General features: G+C 41.2%; 1 protein-coding gene across 5 annotated transcripts in view; it reads right to left on the reverse strand.

The window, feature by feature from the left end:
* The window catches only part of PROX1 (prospero homeobox 1), an 82543-nt gene that overhangs the window by 32630 nt on the left and 23089 nt on the right, over nt 1-26824 (reverse strand). For 4 of the 5 annotated variants that reach the window (XM_060273006.2, XM_060273005.2, XM_088666703.1 and 1 more), the window contains exons 3-5: nt 24509-24614; nt 22325-22462; nt 16665-16859 (exon numbers count right to left, since the gene is read on the reverse strand). In XM_060273006.2, the coding sequence (XP_060128989.1) occupies nt 16665-16859; nt 22325-22462; nt 24509-24614 (439 nt within the window). The remainder of the gene's footprint in view (nt 1-16664; nt 16860-22324; nt 22463-24508; nt 24615-26824) is intronic. The other variant, XM_060273011.2, reaches the window with a different exon arrangement.

The following is a 26824-nucleotide window of genomic DNA, read 5'->3' on the forward strand; positions in this document are numbered from 1 at the left end:
ATCCCATTTATAGGAGCACTGAGAAGCTCAACACTTCCAGGCCTTGTGAACCCAACGCTTGGGAGGAATAATTGCCACTGAAACCACACAGTAGCAGCAAAATTAGACTGTAACCTGAATCATTTACTCTGCTGTTTTGATCGCAGAAATTAGCTATACTAGGCTCTGCTGTGTAAGGGATTAAAGTGTTTAAATACAAATGCAAATAATCTTAGCTGGGTTGTGGTTTATTCAGAAAAATTCTCAAAACTTTAAAATGCAGATAACATATTTAAATGTTTTAAAAAAACCTACACGATCACAATAAATTCATGAGAATAATTGTTTTAAATCCTTTTTTAATCAACTAAAAAGGTGTTCCCAATTAACCAGGTGACACATATATTAAAAATAATTAATTAAAACAAGGGCTTCTGCATACTGCAGACACCAAGCACCAGTTCGGAAGAGTAATTCCCCTTTCACTCTCAAACAGGATAGAATGCCTCTTCTAAAATGCTATCTTAAAAAACACACTAAGTAATTGGTGCTGCTTTTCTTGAAGACTATTGCTGCATCACATGCAGATTTAATTCATTCCAATGGTGTTTCATTAGTTTACTACAATTCTTTTCATCAGTTTACAGCTGTAGTACAACAAACAACTTGGGGAAAACATTGCATTTTAATGTTAACTGTGTATTTGGTTTATATGAATCAACAAGTGTGGTTAGCAGCGGCAAGATCACAGCTTCATTGCAAATCAGTCAGCCTGGGCAGAATAGTTTTGTGGCTAAATGTGCAAGAACTCAAGGGGGTGAGTGCTACAAGCATGGTGGTGCCCCAACCACTCTAATGGGTAGAGATCAGGGTAGAGAATGCTAGCACTCAGAAAGAAAATAGTTGAGCATGTCCCCCAGCCTGTTCATACAAATAGGATGAGAATTGAATTTTCATACACTGTGGAACACTGCAAATATCTAGAATCTTAAATGAAGTAGAAGCACATTGCAGTTTTACAGATCAGCAACTGCATGAATAGCATTTTTTAATAAAAAAATTGCTGCTCACAATAAGCAGCTATTTATAAAACATTATCAGCAAAATATGAAAACTGTGTGTGTGTGTGTGTGTGTGTGTGTTGCATTATATATAATAAAAATAAACAGATCCTGAAAAAGATCCTTTCAAAAGCCAGTACTTTAAAAAAAAACACCCAAGGAAGTGATTATCTAAGCACCAAAGTAAAGAGGAGAGCCGATAGAATTTTGTGACCAAAAAAACATACATTCTGTAATTAAAAAATCGTCCATTGTAATTACTGATTAAAACATGCATATATTTACTTCCATATTTAATTTCATACAACCCATGCCCCCCCCAAAAAATTGGGTGTTTCCTTCCACTTCTTTCCCTGCTTGGAGCTAAGAAGCTGAGGGGCAAAATGGTAAAGATCCTTGCGAGCAGGAAGCAGGAAGTGCAGAGCCAGAGGAACAAAAACTGGGAAGATGCACTGGCGGAGGAAGAGGAGTGTGGGGGGAGCGCACTGCCCCCGGCAGCGTGATCCCGGTGGGGTTCCATTGTGGCTCCCCCCCCCGCCCACGTTGGGCACCCTGCCCCCGCAGGCGGTGCGCCCCTGTGGGCGGCACGCCAGCCCCGCCTCTGTCTGCTCTCCGCCCCCCCAGTGCTGGAGCATGAAGCTCCGCCACTGGGAAGATGCTGTTCATGAATGTCATATTAATGGCATCTTTCAGGCAGGGTGGTTCAGACTGCGCTAGATGGGCAGGAGCAGTGAGAGAAGGAACTAGAGTTTACTGGGCAGTCTACAAGCCTCAGTAATTGTCTGTGTGTGTGTGTGTGGACACAGGAAGTGCAATTTCAGCCACGCTTTCTGTGTTCACACACATCGTTAACACCTGCCACTCTTCCTGTCTCATTTCTACAGCTCCAGATACATGGGGACACAACAGCATTGCAACCTGCCATGATTAAAGCCCTCCCCCGTTGCCCTGTAATAAGCACTAATCAGACACTATTCAGCTTCAAAGCACTGAGTACATGGGTAGGCAAACTAAGGCCGGGGGCCGGATCTGGCCCAATCGCCTTCTAAATTCGGCGTGCGGACGGTCCAGCAATCAGTGTGTTTTTACTTGAGTAGAATGTGTCCTTTTATTTAAAATGCATCTCTGGGTTATTTGTGGGGCATAGAAATTCGTTCATTTTTTCCCTTCAAAATATAGTCCGGCCCCCCACAAGGTCTGAGAGACAGTGGACCAGCCCCCAGCTGAAAATGTCTGCTGACCCCTGACTTAGTAGAAAGAGTCCATACTGAGTCATTACCCCCCCCCACACACACATTCATGAGAACTAGAAACTTGTCTGTTTTTTAAATGAAAATTTAGACACCCCCCCCCCCCCCGCGGAAGCAATGGCTACAAAATGCAGTGAATAAAGGCACACTGAAGCGGGCTCCTTTCTCAGAAAAGCACACACCCCAAAAACACAGAAGAAGAAAATAGGTGGGGAGATGCAGAGAGCTCTGGCTGAGTCAGAAGAGGTTAACAATCCGCTCCGCCTCTTCTACTTTGCCTTACAATCCTTTTAAGGGAGACTTGAGCTCAGGACATCTGGAGTTCAGGAAAAACAGAGAAGAACTGGGAAGATGAATAAAGGCTCATCACAGTACACAAAAGAACACAGCGAAAAGAAGCCTGGGTTTGGGCATTCTTGTCTGGCAAGGCAGGCAGGCAGGAAGGCTAATGAAGCATTTGCAATATGGGACGTTTGCCAGTGTAACAAAGAAGATGTGCATCAGCTCTGCAGATGTGCCAAAGCCCCCAGAGCAAAATAATGACATAATCACCATAAGTGTCACAGGCCAGACTGTACACAAGGTGACATGGGAGGGAATAAATAAGAGTCTTTAGAGGCATCTAGTACACACATGGGGGTGGGGGGGTGGAATACCCATTTCACTATTGTCGCCGCCACCAGGCAGTTTGGGAGAAGTAAGGAGCATAATGTAGAAGGCAAGCAAAAGAAATCTTCAGCAGGGCAAAGCCAGCACAACTAGCTGTGTTGTGTCCCCCCTCCCCTTCCGCCTCTTTCTGATTTCTTAATTCCCCTTGCCCTCCTTGCATGCAAAGTGAAATGTCAGCAACGCTCCACAGTGTCTGGCAAGCTCCTTTTTGCAAGAGGCGGCGAAGAAGGGAAGAAGAAAGGGGGGTAAAGTATTGGTAATAACCACTATGTCCAACACATATCAAAGACGCACTATAGACCGCAGCTGCTCAAATGATCTTCAAATGATTGATTTAAATAAGAATTATACCCCTATCTATCTATCTATCTATCTATCTATCTATCACCGATCTATCTATCATCTATCTCCTCTTCAGAAATTGTCAGGGGAGGGGAATGCAAGCCAGATTGCACATTAAATATGGCAACCGTTCGGCACACGTTGTGAAATTGTGACTTCAATATATTTAACGCGGGCATGAGCCATTCAAAGCAAGACATTTTCAAAGCCACTGATTTCAGTAAGAAAGATTTAACCACGGTCATAAAATCATAGAATTGCAGAGTTGGAAGGGACCACAAGGGCCATCTAGCACAACCCCCTGCAATACAGGAAACTTTTGCCCAACGTGGGGCTCAAACCCATGACCCTGAGATTAAGGGTGTCATGTTATGATTCTATGATTTTATGCTCTACTGACTGAGCTGTAGCAAAGAATGTCTTTCTTCCTCCTCATTGATCCAGACTGCTCCCCGGTGCTACTGTTTTGTTGCATTGCCGTTCATTGTTTGGTGGTTTCAATTTCTGGTTCCAATGTAAATTGTACTTGTTTTAATTGGGAGATTTTTGGTAACCTGTTCGGGACTTTTCATTGAATGGCTGGTGAGAAGTAAAACTGATTCATTAATTAAAGTGCATAATATTGACTGGATATGCAAAATGTTCTCTCTCCCTACTCTCTTTTACTCCAATTGTACAGAATTGCACAGGGCACAAATTCAAATGGATTTTTTTTTTAAAAAAAGGTAAACTGTAATAGTAGCTAAGAGTATGACTTGAGAGTTTCAAAGTCCAAATCTCTCGTTATTCGCAGTGCAGTCCCATGTTTACTGAGAAGTCAAGTCCCTTTGTTTTTCAATGGACTTCTGCCCCAGTTTAAGAGTTTGTGGGATTGTAGCTCCATAAACCACTGGAGAACCTGAGACAAGCCACCACTGCAGCCCAAGCCCCCCATCTGTAATGTAGGGGTAAAATCTGCAGCACTGATTCAATGACTACTGGGATAATATATATTTGAAGCACTTCATATTTACCCAGAGCAGAACACTTCCTATGCATTACTATAAACACACAACTTTCTAGCAGCTCCTCCCAGGGTACTGTTCTGCACTAAGAAAGGAAATCCCAACAGCTTTATTAATATGCACACAGTTTTTCTCCCAGTGCTAGCTTGAGGCACACACAGCCTATGGTCCCTGTCCCCCAAACTGTTTGCTGTGGCAGTCTCTATCTACACAACTGGGAATCAATAAATAAGAACCTGTTTGTGTTCATTAAGTACTGCAAGTCGGCATCTTCTAGGAGAGCTCCAAGCGAAGCTCTTTGCTTCAACATGGCCCTTTTCATCTGGGTCTAATGAAAAATTCATCAGATTAACTTTAAATTTTTATGATCCCTTAATTGTGTAAGCTGTGTCTGCTTCACCTACAGCAGACCCTCCAAGTGTCCCTATTTTCCAGGGACAGTCCCGGATTTACACAAGCCATCCCGGTTTCTGATTTGATCCCGGAATGTCCTGCTTTCCTTTAGGATGTCCCTATTTACATCGGATAAATGTTGGAAGGTATGGAGTTATGTGGCCCACGAGGCAAAAACTATACAACCTTTAGAAGACATCTGAAAGCAGCCCTGTATAGGAAGGTTTTTTAATGTTCAATATTTGATATATGGTGGAAGCCACCCAGAGGGGCTGGGGTAACCCAGGCAGATGGGTGGGGAATATTATTATTATTATTATTATTATTATTATTATTATTATTATTAGAATAGGATGTCCCTATTTTCATCAGAGAAACGTTAAAGGGTATGCTACAGTGTTGTTTTAAAATAATGATAACAATACTGATGATTACGATAATAAGAATACAGTAATACAAAATTGTTTCAAAAGGTTTTTGCATATGAAAGTTAATCATTATATAACAAGGATCTGAGTACCCCAGTTGGTTTACTTACAGTGCAATCCTACTCAGAGGAAAATTGTCATTGAGATAAATGGAGTTTACTTCTGAGGAAGTGAATAGAGGATTACATATGTGGGGAGTGACATTTTTCACAGCTGCTTCACTTATATTATGATTATGTGAGCTTCAACCAAGTGTTTAGAACTCTACAGACATACAAAACTAATTAAATTAATGGAGAGATTGTACGGTAGGTAATTTAGTGCCATAATCCCTCCCTACCACCTCGGTTTCTTTGTATTGAACCCCCTTATACTGTTACTTTGTTTAAAATAGGCAACGCTCCGTTCTGTGTACTTTCCCTACATCTTCTAACTGAATCTTTGCTTACTATATCATTAGGGAAAACAACAGAACATGTATATCATTTTGTTTTACAGAGCCTAATAATTATGCCACAGAGGATTTCTAAATTAATCACAGACGGTAAAACAATATTAATAATCTGCTCGGCAAACGCCAGCTTCTTTGCTCTTTGATAGATATTATTAGGCTATTACAATTTTAATTAGGCACACATTTCTCAGGGAGCCTGAAGTGGCACACCATTTACCATAAAGCTATGTAAACCACATCATTAAGGCAGTGGCAGCCAGTGTGCTTCCCTCTAGATGTTGAACTACAATTCCCATCATCCCCGACGAGTGGCTGGGGCTGATGGGAGTTGTAGTCCAACACCATCTAGTGAGAACCATGCTGCATTCCCTGCCTTAATGAAATACCAGTTAACATAGCTTTAGTTATTTTGTCACCGAAAACTGACAGGCCATATTTGTTGAGTTATTTACAACAGCAATGGATTGAGCAAATGATTTTTCCATCTTCACTCACCATCTCCATGCAAGTTAGCTTGGCCATAAGGTTCGACCAAGGCACTTAACATTCCCAACTAGCCAACTCAATGGAGGACCATAACATCTACAGATTCACAAAAGCAAATTTGTGATGAATTCGGAGCTAGGAAAATAGGATGCTGCTTTGTATCGGGTCAGGCCATTAGTCCATCTAGCTCAGTATTGCTGACACTGACCGGTGATAATTCTCCAGTGCTTCAGACTGGTGACTTCGCTGGCCCTACCTGCAGATGCTGTGGATTCAACATTCTGCATGCAAAACAGATGTTGCGCCATTGAATGATGAGTTCTTCCTCAGGTGAAATACCTAAAGAATTTTGAGGATACCCAAATTTTGAAAGGCTAGCAAAAGATGTTCTCCTTCTCTCTGTGTGTGTGTTTACATATCTTTAATATAGGACAATGGTTTGCCACAGACAGAAACAAACATTTTATTATTTTTTTTAAAAACTAGACATTTTCAATACTATTCTGTCAGTATTTCCTTAAACATTTCCCCTTCATGTGTTGCTGACTGTTATGGTGGAGATAAAAATGAATTTAAACTGGAAATATTCTCGTATTTGTCAGTGCAGGAGCTTAAACGTTTTCCCCCCTATAGGTAATGACAGGGGCATTATTGGCGGGCAGGGCAGATCAGGGCCCCCTGAGCCCTAATCATCATCATATCATGATCATCTTATCTATACCCCAGCCACCCTGGATGTCTTCCAACATGCATAAAAACATAATAAAATTAAAAACTTCTAAAAGTTGTATAGTTCTTTATCTCTTTCACATCTGATGGGAGGGTGTTCCACAGGACCTTTTGCACTGAGTCCCATGTCTCCTGTCTATTCTACCCTTTTCTCCCCAACTTAACTTTTTTAAAGAAACAACACCCAACAGACCTGTGAGCAAAGCACAGTGCCATTGAGGCACCACCCACCATCTTAATTTGCTCAGAGACTTAAATCTGCACCTAAATTAGCATACACAACTTCCATGCATGTGCCCTGAGCTGTTCAAGTACCTAGCAGTTTCCCCTGTGCCCAGCTAATGAACCCAGGTTTTCTGCATATGGACCCATAGCAGTCTTCCTCCTTAAAATTATGTGTGGCTAAAAAAATGAAAGCCGCGGTGCAAACCTATGCAAGCTTGCTCAGAAGGGAGCCATGCTGAATTCAGCAGCGATCCCTCCTGCATTAAATGGCTATCCCAGTCTACACCAACCTGATAGCTTCTAGATGTTGTTGGACTACAGCCTGATGGGAGTTGTACAAGATTGCTGCCGATGTGCATAATGATAACTTTTTTCATCCGCTTTGACAGGGGGGTGGAGAAAGGGAGGCGGAGAGAAAACCCTATTAAATTTCCCGAAGAATTAGCAGAATAGCTCTGCTAGAATGTATATGGCATTAAAGAAGAGAGAAAGGGTTCTGAAAAGGCTTGTCAGAACTTTCCCGAGCCCATTTCATCCGCCGGCGGCGGAAGCACAATGATTGGGCTCTTGTCAGAGCGCCGCCACCGCCACCTGCGGACCTTAGAAGGAGCGACTGCTCTCTGCTCCCATTGATAACCCTTTGTGGTGTGAAGGGGAGAGGGAAAAGAGCCCAACGGAGGAGAACTGAAGGTCAGACAATAGACGTTGCTGCACACACTGTCTCTGAACTTTCCTCATCTCTGAAGGACAATTAATTATCAAAGCCTTTGGGGCAGGTCGAAGCAAAGGGAAAGCCTACTGCTGGCCCAGCACTCCAGCCGTTTCGCTCTCTGTGTTTGCTAAATGGCCCGGCCTGTTGGAACGCTAAAGTAGCAGCCACCAGAAATAAGGCAATAGATTGCATCTAGGGGTGGCTGGCTAGGAAAGCGGATGATTCCTAGCTAGATAGAGTGTGCACGGGCTTGGCCTTGTATCGTTCTATTATCGCCGTGGAATTATACACACACACACAAAGCAGGCAAGGGCAATTGTGCCCCGTCTTCCCCGCCAAAAAGCCACAGGGTAGGTTGGAGTCAGAAAAAACCGTCCTCGCCGTGGTGCGTTAAAAAGGATGGTCCTTTCTCTCCCCCCCCCTTCTCTCCACCAAATCACTTCACAGAGGCAGAAAAACAGACAAACACAAAAGAGTTTGAGACTTTTTCTCCGACATTAAATAGAGTAACTGATAAGGTCAGACATATGATACCTAAAGACATGAATCTGTGAACTCTTGAAGTCAAAGGACCTCTCTGTGCAAAGGAACAATCTTTCAAAGGAAACAGATCACAGAACTCCACTGAATCCCCTTTAAACTTTATGAAGCAGGAGGGGGAAAAGCTCTAAGTAAGGAAGCCTGACAGAAGAGCCTTGAACTATTTTCTGAAGGAAAGATGAGACCCTCACTAGGCTGCCACAAAACATCTTTTTTTTCTCTCCTAAAGGCTCTTCTGAACTTTGATATGTGCCAAGACACCACTATTGAAAGCTGTATAATTATGTGCTATAACCACTGTAGAAAATGCTTTGTTCACCTCAACAAAGAACAATAAGCAAAGTAAAGTGACATTACACTGTATCTTTTTCTTTAAGAATGTTGAGAGAGGTCACGGTACATTATAACTAATAGAGCTGTTGAGTAAGGAGGTTTAAAAACTTCATCTTGCTGTGCTTAAATGTAACCCAATGAGGGAAAACAGTCAGAGGGAGCTATAAAATCTAATGACATTAAATCAAATAGCCCACACATCATTTCGGGCCTATCTCATTGTAGTAGCAAACACCTTGAATCCAAGGGGGATAAATATCAAAATGAGAGTTTCCTGACTCAAAAACTACATATACCCTCAATTGCCAGGCCTGGTTCATCTGATTAAACACTGTTTGAGGAAGAACTGAACCAGGAACAACAATTGAATGTATAATTATTATTAGGGGTCCACACAAGGTTCATTAACAATTAAAAGTGGCATTTACAATATTGTTACAGCACCACTTTATACTTGCATAACTTTTGCAACTGAATTTAATAAAATGAGATATACTGGCTAAGCTGAGGGAAAATGTCTTCCTGAATGATGTTTTCATACTTTTTTTTAAAGAAATAAAAACCAACATTGTTTAAGATGCAACAAGGTAGCTACAACGTCTCTATATTTTTAATGGAAAATAGGGGGACAAAGATCTACCATGAATCCCATTCTGCAATCTTTCCATTCATTGATTTGGGATATAATTAATCAGTCCAGCAGGAATATTTTAATTATTTTCAACTTGCAATGTGTAAGTTTCAAATTCTTCTGTTGCACATCAGATGAATTAGAGCTTATTATGAAATAATAATAATAATAATAATAATAATAATAATAATAATAAATGTGCATGCGGAAATAAGACTGCTATCAAATGTCTGAAGAATACATGTAGCCAGGCATTTTCAATATATAACAAAGTGCAAATGAAGTCCTATTACTCCTATTGCAAAGTGCAAACTAATGTCCTATCATTGTTGCAGCTGCATCAAACTTCTTTAAAACTGATGCCTCTCGCTTTTTGCCATTGCATACTTTAAAACAATATTTTCAGCCCTGGTAGCAGGTGTGGGAGACTGCATCCTGTTAGGACTTTCTCACTCAAAATGTGAATAATAATAATAATAATAATAATAATACTACCCCGCCCATCTGAAGCCTAGCTTTAAGGCATCCTTTGCAAAGGCACTCAGTCTAGGTGGTACCAGCGGTTAAATACAGTGATACATAGTTTTTGCAGTCTGATTCCAGCGTGTTTACCAACAGTATTGCTGATAAACATGCCTGGGTGTTAGAAGTCAGAACCACAACCAATTAAGCAACTTCAGCTAATTTTGACCCATTGTTTCATTAGGGTGAAAGTTGCTTAGATATTTCACAGGGATATGTCTTAAAAGCAGGGGTGTGTGAAATGCTCTGCAGTCTTTATATGGATTGTTGTTAACTTTCAAGCTTAAAGCAAAATAGTACATTATATATTGGGTAGAATGATCAGCAATTTGGCATTTTAGTTAATGCTAAGTTACATGTATTGTATTGGGGAGGCGTGTTTGAAGATTTTAAATCAGCATTGATAGACACAACTTTAGAAAATGACACACTTGAAAGATTATAGAATTTTGAGACATCCGAGAAATAATAGCGCACTGTAGTCGGTTAGACAATCCAGCCCACAATGTTACATCTATTCCTTTATACCAAAGTTTCCAACCTTTGGGGGCCCATGACAGATTTGAAGTTTTGAGAGGGTGCCATGGGCGCCACACCCTCTTCCTTCTCTTCCCCCTCCCTTTGGTAATTCCACACAGACACACCCCTCCCTGATGCAGAGAGGAAGCACACACACACTGGGACTTTCCTGTCGGCTCTGAAGGTCTATGTTGGTACAGTGCACAGTAAAAGTCACAGAGCTGGTGCTTGCCAGCACTACAAAAACACTGATGAAGTTACAGGCAAAGATTGTCATGGATCTTCACAAAATTTACATATAATGAAAACCAAAGCACCAAGAAATTACAGGTATACATGACAACTACAGTTTACTAGGTCAGGCTCCTGCAACAATCTAGCTTATATTTGAGAGAACACAAGTTCACATATGAGTGCAAGTTTCTGGCCCACAACATTTAAAAACAAATGTAGCAAATAAGTACACCGAGGAATGCGTCAACTGATTCTGCTAGACTAAAATCCTAAATTACAACCTCTCAAGGAAATGGAACTAGGTATGACAATGAAGTTATGGATAGAGGCATAGTTTGCACATAACACCAAGCCATCATTTATTAAATGATGGCTTATTTGCATGTCTGACTCATGCCAAGAGGCTGAACTATAGTTGGGTTACCAAACAATCTACCCACTGAATCCATGTTTGCTGTTGGCTTGCAAATCTTGGTTTATTTTAACTATGGATTGGAGTTACATGAAAACCCAGCACTCTTTCTTAAATATGACTTGTTTGGCCACCCTTACCCAGACACTCACCTGACTACAAAACTACAAGGCAAGAGCAGATGAAAAAAGACTTTGGAGAAACAAGCCATGGGTTTATTTGATTGTCTGTAGGAGCCCATGATCTGTTAATGCAAACCAGGCCATTTATTCTAGTGGACAGGAATGTACATGTCCCCATTATGAATCTATTCCTCCCTCTTCTTGACAACCTCTCTGCTTTTCCAGAAATCCCAGATCTCATTACTATGCCCTTCAAAATTAAAACCTCAGCCATAAGATTTCACAGCAGTGCATAGGCAGAGTTTTGATTTTTACATCAACAGGTAGAGCACCTTTTTGATATACATAAGATGCCAGGTTCAATCCCTGACATTCCCAGTTAAAAAATATCACAGGAGGCAAGGCTGGGAAAGACCTCTCCCACATAGATGGATGAACCAATGATCTAACTTAGAAAAAGGCAGGTTCATACATCCACCACTGTGGAATTTAGGACTTTTCAGCATACATTTCTAAGTAATTGCTTATGAAAGGCAAACAGACTACCCACTTGTCAGAGATGACGGTGATTGAGAGCCTATATTACTGGCTATACTGTCCACTTTTTAGTTTGTGCATTCTTACTGTATATATTTATTTCTAATTTCAGACACCATGTGTGCTGCAATGTAACAGGAAGCTCCTCCATTGAAAGCCTTTCACCAATTGCTTCAATACAACTGGCAGCTTCTAGGGGCTCATGTAGCAGACGCTTCCATTGAACAGGGGAGGGTAGACTTTGCAAGGAATACCTGCACACAGTGGCAATCACTGCAACACAGTGATGCTTGCACAACTAGCATCCTTAGCCGCCTACCTTTTGGCTCCAAGGATCCTCCCAGCATGTCTCACAAGATCTTTCAGCTGTCTCTCTCCATAAAATTAACACTGCAAGCCTTGTTCAGGGGTTTCACATACAGTTAATAACTGTATGTAACAAGTGGGGAAGTGGGGCCACACCAAATCTGCACAGACACCTATAGGGATATAGAACATGATCTGGAACCTTGAGCAGCCAGGGTTCCAGATTGCAAAGGTTCCCTTCCTTCAAATGTTTGCACAGCACTGTATGCATCAATGTCTGGGTGAAGGGCTACTGAGCATGGCCCCTCTCCTCACCTGTTTTCCTTCACTGTAAGCATAGTGCTTGCTATAGTATTTAGCAGGTTAAACCCCAATACTGTTTAATCCACAAAACATTTAAATTCAACAAGGCAGCAACACGTGGACCAGATATGTAGGTTCCACACTCTGTATGATGTATGAGTCAGCCTTTGGCTCATCTTCCCTACTGAATGTATAGCCTTTAATCAAGTATACAGGCAAGAGTGCCTATGCAGGTTGGCTCTGGAGATGTGGTCCACACCCTGGAAAAGGGCTGGGTGACTGACATGAGCAAGTCCAATTTACAGAGAACATGTGCATAAGGGGAAGGCCATGAGTCTCGCTCCTGTATCTCACCATGGGCATAACGTACATACTTCTCAAGGCACGTGATAACTGAGGGCCACATGACATGGGTGTTCTGTTACTGGATTTCCAGACACCTTCCTCCTCTCTCCTCAAAGCAGCTGCAGAAGGCCCTGATTTTTGTAAGGCAGGATGGAGAGTTTAACTCTTATTTTCAATGCCAGTTCCCAAATGCAAATCAACTTCCCAAAGCTACTTTTAGTTGCAAAGTAGGAGCATCCATGTATGAGTATTTATGCAATGTATCTATTTTATACCTAGGAGCTCACAGTGAACCACAACTGGTGTGGAATGCATGTTGATAGGGGGTGTGCAGCTAATTTGGTTCCCAAATGCTAATTCTGTATATTTTAAAGGGGGAAAACCAGCAATTTACACAGGTACATAGGGTGGAATTCAACATAGTGCTAAGTGGGGTATGCCAGCACAGAACGAGGTCTGCTTGTGCAATGGAACTTCCCCCTCTTGCACCCCACTCTCTGGAGCACATTTAAAGAGTATGGGGAACAAAACGGGGAAGGTCTCATTCACAAGTGGACCTCATTCCATGCACATAACAACTTGGTTGAATCCCACCAACACATTTCACAATCACTTTTTTATCCTCAGATATATTTGCCCAAGTATGAATGCAATGGGGAAAGCTACATTTAAGTGCAATTGGAACAAAGTGTAATTTGAACAAGTGCTCCTCGTCTAGGTTGAGTTGATCTGGCACTCACAACCTACAAGCAATTAGATTTCTGTAAAATCCCAGAATGTTCAGTGGCCATTCACAAGTTTGATATGCTAGCCTACCTAATCTTTAGGTGGGCAAGGAAGTTGAGGATAAACTGGAAGTGCTCCAGTGCTACCACTAGATGATTGGGGGAAAGCCGGTGGGAGAACAAAGAGCTAAAGGAATCCACCCTAATAATTTTTTAAAAACCAAATAATACGTGTGTGTGTGCGCGTGTGCGTGCGCGTGTGTGTTATGTAAGAAACCCATAGAAAGCTGCTGTCTCTTTCATGTTCTGATTCCCTTTAAAATATTCTCTGCAAACCATCCAGGAGAAGTATGTTTCTATCCCATTTGGAGTGCTTATCTAGGTGTCTACTTGCAAGTTCAATGGAGCTTAGTTCTAAGTGTGTCTAGAATGGCAGTCTTTAGATACTTGAGTTTAAAACATACTAGAGATTACACAAACAGCACCACATAGCTGCTGAGGTCTTTTATGTTTTTGTTTCTTTAGGAGTGGGAGCTTCTATTTAATGTGTGCCGAAAACATAAATGAATTGTGGTAGCGGAAGATGCTCTATACGTTACCATTTTTGAGAAACAGTAACGCCCAAGGATGGACATATGAAAACCCTCCTTCCACAGCACGTGTATCTTTAATTCATCGGAATGTAAGTTTTGCTTACTTCTAAAGATGATTTGGTTCAGTTTTGTGTTGCAGCTGAGCCTAATGTATTCACAATTTCAAGGGGCCTCCAATGACAGGACACAGCAGCACAGAAACAAATTCACTTCTCGCAAACAGAGAGAAATTACTCGTTCAGTCACTGAATCCTCCTGCAAGGTGTTTCAGCTACCTCTGGCTATGAGCCTGAGGCGATTGTGACAAATCTAAAGTAAGGAGGCATGAGGATTGTTAAGGATCTTATTTGAGTTCTGTTAACAGCTGCTGGTGGCTCCAAGGCATTGTGAAAGGAAGTCAGAAAAGCCAGCTCATATGTTAGAGCAAAGGCAGGCTCCAGCAGCTCCACAGTGGGTTGAGGATGTGTTTTGTATGAACTGCTGAAGGATGTTCATGAGTCTAAAAAGCATGTGTGTTGTCCGCAGGGACACCGCTTGCACAATGTGTGATGTAGCTCCGGCAGGTGTATCTTGAGTAATAGATCTTAAGGAAAACAGGCTCCAGAATTTGCCCCATAGTCCCTTTCTTTCAATGAGAATTTATCCCCATTTTTTCAATACATTATGAATGTTAACTCTGTAAGAGGAAGCGAGCAGAAAAGGTTTAGGAAAATCCATTTAAATTATTTAAGATGGAAGGCATATCAGGCATCAATTATATTAAAGGATCAGCAATAAAAGTATGAAGGGGAGGAACTCTGATGATGCTAAATATGGAAAATGCTCCATTTGCTCAAGGACTTCAGATCCAATTTCAACACCACAGTACATGTCATTTTTGCTTCAGTGCTAGTCACCTGGGCTGGCCGCTGATCAGGCAAGAATGCATACCTTCAGATTAAACGATATGCAGTAATGGCCTGTTCAGGTCCCGGTTTTCAGCCTAGTGCGTGGAGTTGTGGGTAGCAGTCTTAAAGCTGCCATCCAGCTGTTTGTATGAATTAGGAATTTCATAGCCATGCATTTGAACACAAGTGAAAGGGGTTCTGTGTTATAAGAAATTAACTTATTGGGGGGGGGGGCAAAACTTATGCCGCGATCTCCAGATCAGATAATTGCAAACTACTGGGAACAGTATACCATAGGTGTTACGTTGCAGCCTCAGGCTGCTCCAATTAAAAGCCATGAAGATTTCCTCCATGCTTTAAACTGTGCAACATAGAAAGACTCACATGGGTAGCTCAAAGACAGAAAGAGGGCAACACAATATATAGATGCGTATTAATGCTTTTACATTTTCAGACAGAGATGTGATTTATGAGAACAGGCTCATATTGTGTACATATAACCCTTCTGCTAAATTGTTATTAGGAGGGTGTCAAATGCACTTTCCCTTTGTTTTTGTTCTTGGTTTCTTCAGGAGAAGCTCCATCCAAGAGTAGTGCAGTCATTGGCCCTCCAGAGGTTGCTGGACTCCAACTCCCATCAGCCCCAGCCAGCATGGCCCATAAAAGCCCAGGGATGATTGAAGCTATGGTCCAGCAACATCTAGAACAGGGTTTCCCAAACTTGGGTCTCCAGCTGCTTTTGGACTACAATTCCCATCATCCCTGACCACTGGTCTTGCTAGCTAGGAATGATGGGAGTTGCAGTCCGAAAACAGCTGGAGACCCAAGTTTGGGAAACCCTGAACTAGAGGGATCTTCAATAGCCAGGACCGCAAGGTAGCGCCACACATTTTATAAAGAATAAGCCTGATGGGCCATGGCTGCTTTGTTTTGGCCAACACACACTGAAATAGAAAGCTACTGCGAATGAGTAAGAGTAGAAGTGAAATTTGCATCCTAATCTTCTGTGTCCCTTTCCAACTGAATCACTTAGATGTGATGGTGATGGTGATGGCAATCACTTTAGAAATGCTTCAGAGCATGTTTTCGTACCTAGCACAGTACTACTTCCATAGGGAAAGAAACAAAAGCCCTTGCCACCCCTTCTGACCACGCCACCATGCAGCTTATACCAAACAATGTGGCCCATCCTTTGAGCAGATAATACCAACACACTGCCACAAGGCTTCAATGCCACAGAGTGACAACTCCCAGAAGCCCCTCTGGCCTCATCCCTGCATTTGACAGTGCAAAATGCTTATCATCAGCACGAAGGAATTTGCCACCGTGGGGCTTATGGAAGGTCAGCAGGTTAGCAACAATCGCTCGCTGAGCCAACGCCTAGGTGATTGGCTCATACCCGCTCATTGTTGGCCTGTAAGGAAGAGTTTCAATCAAAGCTGCCAATCCATGGGGTATAATCCAGAGACATTTAGATAGGCCTAGTCCCTGTTGGTTTCAATGGAACCGAGACGCAACTAAGTCGTGCTTTTGTTTGTTTTTGTTTCGCTCGCGAGCTGCGTTTTCTGTTCGTGTTACAAAGCGATTGGCTACAGTCAAAAGATCTCGAGTAGGGTGGCTTTTTCAAGAAAATAGCTCTCGAAAATGTAGCTGAAACGCAAGCAACCCAAAAGCAGCACCCTGCTGTTGAGACCGAAAAGTTTCCTGCTTTCTGATAAGGCAGGCTAAAATGACCTTCTTCCCTTTTTCCTTTTTAACAAAACATATAACAAAACACATTAACATCATTCACAAGGTGGGCACTGTAAAAGAAACAGTTTCCAAAACAAGCGAAAATGCATTTTTAAAAAAGGACGGGGGAGAGAAAATTTCAATTATATGCATGCATAGAAGAGGAAGAAACCCAGAAAGGTGACAGCGTACCTCAAAGTCATTTGCCTTATTGTAGTGCATGTTGAGGGCTCTGTACAGCTCACAGTCTCTGGTTATGGACAACTCTTCAGTGCTTGTTACCCCATCGTTGATGGCTTGGCGTGCATACTTCTCCATCTGAATGTAGTAGAACTCACGGAAATTGCTAAACCACTTGATGAGCTGAGAGGTAATACATCTGTTGAACTGTGGAAATCAGAAGAGCAAGAAGGATTAAAGCCTTGACACCTCCTCTCTTTCCTCCCCTTTTCACAACATCCTTTCTTACATCCACCCCTTCTCTTCCACCTGCCCCATAGCCAAGCTTCAAAAGCTTTTTTTTAAACCCAAGGGGTAAAGAGGCTTGAGTGGTCGAGACAAATGATATAAAAATGCTGCACCATTTTTTTAAACGGGGAAGGTCTGGATCTCATTCCTAAAGTTGCTAAAGAGCACTGCTATTCTATCAAGTTAAGCATCACACATGGAAAGCACTTCCAAATTTCGAGTCACCACTAGCAAGCTTCTAGGCTCTTATAGGAGGAGATGTCCAGGACCTTCCAGGTTTGCGCTGATGCATTTTGTCTGATAAGGAGATGAGTGGCCAAACAGCAAAATGTGACTATGTCTTGCCCATTGAAGGCAATTACTTATGGAGGTTCATATATGATAAGAGGGGTGCAATGTGTTTCCTATTATGTAGCAGTTATTCCCCACAAATAAAAGTGTGAAATCAATTTAGAAAATATTTATGGGCAGGTGGTGTAACAGACATAAGTAAGTTACAGGTAGGTAGCCGTGTTGGTCTGACATAGTCGAAACAAAATAAAAAAATTCCTTCCAGCAGCACCTTAAAGACCAACTAAGTTTTTTATTTTGGTGTGAGCTTTCGTGTGCATGCACATAAAAGCTCATACCAAAATAAAAAACTTAGTTGGTCTTTAAGGTGCTGCTGGAAGGAATTTTTTAATTTTGTTTAGACATAAGTAACTTGAAGCTGGTTACATTTCAGTGTGCCACATAGAACTGATGCAAATTCCTTTCTCGTTCTATGTCAAGCTAAAAAGAATTCCCCTCTCTATTGCACACACTCTAAACAAAAATGGGGCCTTCCTATAGGGTTGCTCTTACTTTGCAAAAAAGAAATAAAAAAAAAATCCATGTTGTGCTGTGACTTGTAGATGCTTATCATATCCTGAGTATCGAAATCTACAAAGTCTCCATTAATCCCTGGCATTCCGTCCAGCAAATTTAAAGTTTTCCAGGTCATCCATAAGATGGAGGAAAATGCACTGGATCCCTTTATTAGAATTCAGAAGGTCAAGGTTAAAAGTGCCCATGTCTTTCAGGACAAGTTTTCTTACTGTTCCTATGACCTCTGAACTGAAGATGTCACCTAGGCTGTGTTGCAGCTGATCCCTTCTTATTGACAGCCCTTCCTATGTGTAAAGGACAGATGCAACTTAACTTGCCAAGTTAAAACCAATAAATCCATAGCTATATATCAGGCAGGCTGATATACTACCCCCTGCCTTTTGTCATCACAGGCATTCACTTCCCCGGCCCCCAGAAAGAGATGTGCATTAATCAAAAATCAACAAAGAACACTTATCAAATGCTGGCCATGAGAACATCCAGGCCTCCAACAAGATGACAGCTAAAGTGTGCATTGGGGCTGTAATTACTACACAGAAAGTTGTTTCCATGCTAGCAAAGATAATAAACGAATGAAAATTTATGGCAGGGAATCTAAGTAACAAGGAAACAGAAGCAGGGAGACTGGTGTTTCTCCCAAAAGGCCAACTTGCATCATAATTGCCATGCAGTTGCAAGGGTCCTTACAGATAATTGACCAGAAAATGATTAAGTCATCATCAAATCGCTTCTGCTTGCAAGAGTTCAAACATGTACTTAACCTATCCAAGAATTATATTTTCACTCTGTGTGTCTGCTCTGTCTCTATTCAGCCCTTGCGGGGAACCTGATTAAAAAGACAACTGAAGGACCCCCGTTATCTGATCTTCTGGTTACCGATTTCAATAGAACTTAAACCCATTACGATTTGCTGAACTTGGAGTTCTTTCCATTTTATCTCAGCAGTAAAATACACTGTCCAAATTTCCAGACACTGAGATAAGGACTACAGGCCCCCGTGACGGCTTACTGTTCCTTTTTAATTCTTTTAGAATAAGAAACAAAACATTACAAAATGATAGCAGGGTGTGCACTGGGGAATGAAAATTGCTTTGACATGGAGATTAGGCCCCTGCATTGTTACAAGACATTGTCTCATATGGGCAAGAGTACTGCAGAAGGGGAGAAAAATAGAAAGGGGATTCTTTTTCTAGAATGGTCATGAATGACCTAATGTGGACGACAACAACAAAAAAGTAGGTGCGCATGTCATTATTTAGCAATAGGACAGAAAGAGAGATTTAATGCTTATTGCTGCAGCATGGAAACATCAGAGAAAGTTTTAGTGCGGACAAAAAAAAAAGTAAGACATGCAAAAATTACAGACCTAGGCGCTTAAGGAACAAAACTAATCAGCTCGAATAGTATAGAAACATTCAGAGAGTGAGTTAATTGTGCATACATACAAATGCGTGTGCAACACACACACACACAAACACAGAGACAAATGCCCTCTCTTGCCTCAACATTCTGGTGTAGATAAATCAGTCTTTTTAAAATTGCTAAACTTTAAAGAGTTAATTATTCCCCCCCCCTTCTCTAGTGGAGTACAAGAAAAGGATCAATTGTTCTATAAAAGAAAAGCTCTGTAGTGTGTTAATGTGTTACTGCAAAAACTAATCGCTACAATAAAGAGTCTGTGTTTCCACAGTGTAAGAGTCTCTGTGACTTTGATTAATGCTTCCCACGGGATACCTCAGCCTCAATATGGGCTGAAGAAACTTCCTAAATATTCAATGAGCATGGTCAAAAGATGTATAAAACAAATCAATCTGACACCTTAATCTGGCTAGGCAGCAGTTGACTCAAGGGGTGGAGGGAATGAGATACATCATTTAACACTGCTGGGTTGAAAAGCCTGGAAGCGCCTGTTCTTCAAAGCTAAAATGACACTGAATCTGTTGTATTTAGTAGTCTTAGAATTATTAGCTTATACATTAAAATCGGCATCAAGTGGAGCGAAAGAAGATGATACAAGGAGAATCCCTTTTCGTTCCCACAATACCGACTCGGGAGATTTCCCCTTTCCCCCAGTTTAGGGACAAAATTATAAGGTGGTTGCATCTTATTCAGCCTTACTAACGGCAGCTCCTTAAGTAAAGCAGGATCATCACCAGCAGAAAAATCAAGGGTGAAATTTGGGTACAGTGATTCACGCATAAGAGAATGAAAAAAATAAACTAAGTAAGCCAGATTGATCCAGACAAATCAGTTTGAATTTCTTTACAAACGAAAGATTTTGGGGGCTTATAAAATATTTTATTCTTTTCAAATTGGTTAAATTGGCTTTTTAGAGAAAAAAAGTAAGCTCCCTTGAGTACAAGACCAGCACAGAGCGCCAAACTGGACTTTGTATATTTATTGTACAACGTATTAGGGTAGATTGCAGTGCATGGGCTAGGTTCCAAAGAGTCCTTGTGTGTTTTCCAGGGATTCTGTTCCAACTATAGATTCACATGCTGCACTGGAGGCCATTCTGAATGATCTCTTGATTTTTTGGAATGGATTTTTAATGGGGCACATGGGGTTGTGGTGGAAAGAAGGACCCTGGAGGATGGGCTCCATCCATCCTTTCTTCCCTGATTGCATTAGTGTTAGAGTGTTCCTTGGGTTTTTTTTTATAGGCACTGCTAATACAACAGAAAGAGTTCCTATTCTGCCACCATACATTATGAAGTTCTTCCTTCACATTCACTAAAAGCATCTGACCCAGAAAATTCTTCAATACCTCTTTCTGATCTAGAAACATGAATAGCTACACCATCAAACCCACCATAGGTGCCAACTCCCTGAGGCCCTGGGTCCCCGAGCACCCACAAATTTCAGTGCCAAGGCCATGAGCGCTGGCATGGCACCCACAGCCCCAGACACCCACAGTCACGGGGCTAAGTTGGCACTCCTGAACCCACTGGTTTTGGTCTTTGAGAGTATGGGCAACATTCTCACGCAGCTAAGGCGGACCAGGGTATCTCATGTTAGTCTAATTGTGTCTAGATTTTTTGGCTATAATGCATTATTTAAATTCCTGCATTAAGTTGCATTGGGTTTCTCTTTCACCTGTCTTAACTATCAGCCTGTGTACATAGCAAATTCTTAAGAGGTCAATTTATTGATCATTTACACCAAGGAGTTCAGTGGGACTAAAACCCCAACCTATTGTTCCAGAAGGGATATCAGACTGGCATATTGTGGTCTATAATGTTTTGCTGAAGTAGTGATTCATCCATGTTGTTCTGTATCTGCTGGCATGAACTTGTGAAAATTGTGAGAGGTTGTTTGTTTGTTTGTTTTTAAAGTTTCTTTGCAATCTTTTTAAAGCTTTCTTTTTTAAAGGGTGGTGTTCAACTATGTCTTAGAGTAGATCTATTGAGGCTAATAGCCACGTTCATTAATTTGCACTGGAACCACATGGAGTAAGAGTTAGTTGAATACCAACTAAAAGTTTGGCACTAAAGTTTAGCCAAACTGATTTTGAATTACTGTTGCCTAGCATGGCTTGGGTAATTAAATACTATAAAAAGGTGACTTGAGATGGAGGATACACTAATTTTTTTAAAAAAATAAAAGAACTGGTTTAAAGTAAGTTGGGTCAACTGTCCAGACACAAGTTTATGGGTGACACTGAAAATAAACATGCCTCCCAAAGCATGCCATTATCACAGGGCATCTCTCTTCTTTTATAAATAAAACTACCTTCATACACATGGAAAGGATCTACTCAAAAGGAGCCTGCAGGCCTCCCCACAGAAAGCCTCTTCCTCATTCCCACCCACATTTTCCTGACCTGTGCATGACACCTTTGAATGGCCAGCCCGCAGAATGCCCCAGGTTCAATTCCTGAAATAGCCATTTGAAGAACATCAGGCAGAAGGACTGTGAAGAGCTTATAGTCTTGTTGCTAGTAAACGTGAACAAGCCTGACTGAGAAAGGCCAATGGTCAATATTTTTCACCAGCCTTCCTCAACCTAGTGCCCTCCAGACGTTCTGGACTCATCAGAAAGACCCAGTCAACCTGGTCAACAGTCAGGAATGAAAGGATTGCAATCCTAAACATCTGGAAGGAACCAGGTTGGGTACAGCCTTCTTACACCCTATTGGTCTCATTCCACCAGACTACTGTACCAGTATTCTATCTGGCTAAGACTGAAGACATCAATCTCCTTTCTTGAGATAAATAACCCTTTCCCATCTCCTGACATTTTTAATTTTTTTAAAAAGGAGCTCAATGCAAAGAGAGAGAGAAAAAATTATGTGCACAACCCCCACAAGCGTCTACTTCACAGCTTGCCTAAAATCAACATTAACCCAGCCCAAATCACACATTCAGCCCAACCAAATTTACAGAGCAGGTTAAAGGAGAGGCTGACTTTACCCACGAACTGTTACCATGAAATAAAACATTCCAAAAATATTAAACGTGGAAACCCACCCTCCAACCCCGCTCCCCCAAGAAAAGAGGAATGTATCTAATATTTACATCTACTGGTGTGTGATGTTGCTGACCCCGAATGGCTGTTGCCTTCCACCACGGAAGTGGCTGCCTTTCAGTGGTGGGTGAATGATCCCTATATTGGCTGTTTGTAAAGCACTTTGGGCTTCTTCTGGATGAATGATGCTATATAAATATAAGGTGGCATAACATCAAAATATTTCATATCACTTGGCAACATCGCAAGAAGACCGACTTCGGCTGTCACATGCTGAAAAAAGACAACAGGCACTACATACTAGCGAGACTTTTTCTTTTCTTTTCGGTAGGGCTGCCTACATCGGCATCCGCCAAAGCAGGGCTTCCCAAACTTGGACCTCTAGCTCTTTTTGGACTACAATTCCCATCACCCCTGACTACTGGTCCTGCTAGCTAGGGACGATGGGAGTTGTAGTCCAAAAACAGCTGGAGACGCACGTTTGGGAAACCCTGGAGCAGAGAGAACATCAGAAAGAGCCTTTAGGAGGATTCCTTCGAGCCATACTGCAGTCAAGCTGTACCAATGGCTCCAACATCTCCAGAGCAATCCTTTACATTGTTGCATTGCAGGTAACACTGCCACAGAAGCATGTTCCTTGGCCCATTGGATAAGTCACGGCAGGTTATTAACCAGGCATAGGCACTGTATGGATGATGCATTATTATTATTATTATTATTATTATTATTATAGCAAAAGCCTATGACAGAGCAGTCGTTAACAGCAATACACACATTCAGTTTTCTTCGCCAACACCCTACTTGACTTTCTGGTCAAAAAGGTTTTCAAAGCAGTTTTTTAAATTAAAAAAGCAGAAGTAAGAAAAAGCCTAGAAAACCAGTTTCCCCCGAAACTCTAGCAGGGCAGAATATGTTGAATGTACGTATACATGTATGCCATGCAAAAAGAAAAATCAAAGAAGAACCCATTAACAACAGCCCACAAAGCACAAATATTTCGAAGTAAAATGCTGCAAACAATGGGAGGAAGGTAATTGCAAGGGTGTGCAATTCAACACACACCAATTCTTAAACTGATTAAATAGAAGCCAATTAACCAAAAAAGGTAAGTTTCTTTTTTAAAAAAAAGTAAGAAAAAAAGTGAAAGGTAGTTAACAAATTACAAAACACCAGCTTTTTCTTTTTCTTTTCTTTTGTTTTTTAAAAAGTGAACAGCAGGCCAGCTTCACAGGAGGCCAGTCTAAGAACATCCCTGAAATACAGAAGGCAAATTTGCAAATGTGGAGGAGAGGTGGTGGTAATGGCTAAAGTTTTTGTAGAATTTGGGGGGGGAGGAGGCGAAAAGGCAAGATGAGAATAATTTTAACATGGCAAATTTAAACTAATGTGATGTTTATTTTTAAAGGCTTACAAAATGATACCATGTGTATCATTATAATAATTGGAACCCAAACTTGTTTCTCTCTCACCCCCCCCCAAAAAGTAGATGATTATAACACAAAAATACCAAGTTGATGTGAAAGAACAATTACTTTAAAAAAACCCCACAAAAAAACCAGGAGGTCCTAATATTCTGTAAAATGAGGGGAGGATGCAGCTGTACGTCGACAGCTTTCATATCCTCATTTGAATAATGTGGCCTGAATCTGTCAGTTTATTCATCCTCCTTATGCTCAGTGTACTCTGCATCAACAACAAATTAAGTTGTAAATAAGAGACAATCATCACTTTTGTTTTTAAGCAGCTACTGCACGGAGAATTTCAATGTAGTATTTCTTTTCTCCCCGCTTTTCTTTTTTGACGGAAGGAAAAATGGGTCTCTACAGTGGGCACTAATCTGAGCAGAATAGGAGGAACCCGACTGCAATGGAACAATTAAAAGAGCACTTTCAAAATGCTCTTGTATAGTAGGCTAATGCCACCAGCAGACATTTCACAGATGCAAAAGTGTGCTGTCCAATGGTGCTTAAAAAAATTACAAATTTACTGTGATCTTTTTAAAAAATGTCCACAGGGTAAAAGAGATAAACAGAACAGGGAAAGCATAGACACAGACCTTAAGAATGACTTAGCAGCAAAATGATAACAATAGCAAAAATAATAATAATAACAGTTTGCCAAAATATATTATTAGAGAAATCAAATTTAAATTAAAAAAAGCATTCAGGGGGTTAAAACATGCAACCAAAAGCAAGAGGAAATAAAAATGAATGAATAAAAGGATTTTTTCCTACCTTTACATCTGAAAAGTACGTTTTCAGCATGTTGGAACTTGGGTAGCGGGTATAAAAGAACATGAGCTTGGCCTTTTTCAAGTGGTTGGGAGACAGACCTTCCTGCATGTAGGATGAAATTAGTTAAGGAAAAACGCTTTGCTTGAAAACTGATAAGACCTTTGGGGAGAAGAGTTGTACCTGGAACTGACGGACAAATTAACGTTCAAGTTGCAACACACCTCAGAAGGGTCAAAAGTGGAGTTGCGGCACAACACCACTTGGAGAAAACCTATATGCTTTCTTGGGAACCATTCTTGTAGAACACAACAGAACTTACTTCCATGGAAATCTTGAAGTGGGCCTCATTTGTTTCTTAGGAGATGGTGGCGGAAATTTTGTGGGTGCAAAAGTGTGTCAGGTGTGCGCTCACCTGTTGCTAAGGAAACGAACACACAGTGCATGTTTCCAGGAAGAAGATTCCCTTCTTCCTTTTTGCGGTTACCATTTTATGCATTCTTCTTTCCTGAGTAGCACATCACTCTCATCAAATTATGCTAAGAGTAAAAATAGAAATGTTTTCGCTGGGTATATACCATGTTTTCCAACATCTTTGGTGCTCTAGCTCCTCGAGAATGGGGCAGGAGGCCGCAAAATGTTTAGAGAACCCTTCTCCCAATTAGAAATAAATAAGAGCTTTGCTTAAAGGTGCACAGAAATGAGTTTGGGGCCAGCAAATATTGAGAAGTGGAGAATTGCCGATTGATCCATAGCCACTTACCCTGCAAGGATACCTATTTATTCTTCAAACATCATTACTTTTCAGGCCTGTAAACAGAAATAACCAAAAGCATTCCCAAGGGAATGTGAAACTAACCATAACAATCTAGGCTTTCGGGACGGGTTTTTCCGCCACCCCTCCTTCCCGGGGCTTCTTGGCACTCTTTTGTGTACTGTTTGCTAGGACAGTTTTGGTCACATCTGTGCGGCAGGCTGGCCCTGCCATTTCCTCTGCAAATTAATGGCTTTATAATTTATCAGAAATGAAGATGCACGTGACAAAATCAATGTGGTCCCCACAAGGTCAATTAAGAATGCTCCCAGTAGCTTCTTGGAGGGCTGTTTCCTTTAAAGACAATCACCACACACACATGCACACAAATGTCACTTATTAAATATAACATGCGTTATGGCAGAGAAAGGTCAAACAAGTTCAACGTGATCTAGAAACTGAAGCACCTTCTCCTAACAGCATAATGGAGAGACAAGACACACAAGGTTCAGTGATACAACACACATTATTTACTGCTCTTGGAGGGTTTATGGTTTTTTGTTTTTGTTTTTAATAAGCCTCTTTTTAAATAGAGCCCTTGCATCTAACAGTAGATTTTAAAAATTTACTCCTGGATGCGCGGAAGAATGGAGGGAGGTTTATTATTATTTTAATACACAAGATGTTGCCAAAAAAGAGCTTTGTTTTAATTCTAAAAGGATATATAGAAAATGTTGTGGTTTAAAGCTCTTAATTTTATGTCACACGCACTGCAACATGCTTGGCTGAACTAGATTTTTTTTTTTTTTTTAGCTTCAGATGCTTAATGATTACAAAGAAGATAATTTATGACTGACATACTTCTTGTGCCAAGAGAAGAGTTGAAAGAACCTACAGCTACCTCCATTAGACTGATAGAGAAGTCTAAAAGAGCATTGCGCTAGGAACCGCCATCTGTCAAAATGCATAAGTGAAATAATAGTAGCAAGCTGTCACCTATTGCTTAGCAAATAAGAGTTTCAGACAAGTCAAAACTTCTCCGATAGAAATCTGCTTCATTATGTCCTGAGGAAGCCTACACACACACACACACACACACACACACACACACACACATACACACACACAAATATATCAACACTTTAAAAAAAAAACACCCTGTATTAAAGCCCTAAGTAATAGATAATTCCAAAGCAGTTAACCCAAGACACAAAATTTCTTGGGAACTTCTCCCAGGCAAGTCCCATTGAAACAAGTGACACAAGAAAATGCAAAGCTCTCATTCTATTTTAGAAAAGCAATGCTAGGAAAGGACCCCAATTATAATCGTGCTCACTGCATTATTGTTTTTTATTAGGTTTGTGTGCTGCACTTCTTCCAAGGAGTTCACAATGGGGCATCAGTCCTCTCCCTATTTTATCCTCAACAACGAACATGTAAGGTAGGTTAGGCAGAGGGACGATGAGTTACGCAAGATCAGGTAGTGCCCTTCATTCTGCCTTGGGAGGGTGTATTTGAACTCAGACACGCAACACAACACATGTTCACAAGACCACCTCCCCTTC

The sequence above is a fragment of the Zootoca vivipara genome, chromosome 3, assembly GCF_965207765.1.
Source record: "Zootoca vivipara chromosome 3, rZooViv2.hap1.1, whole genome shotgun sequence".
Lineage (NCBI taxonomy): Eukaryota > Metazoa > Chordata > Lepidosauria > Squamata > Lacertidae > Zootoca > Zootoca vivipara.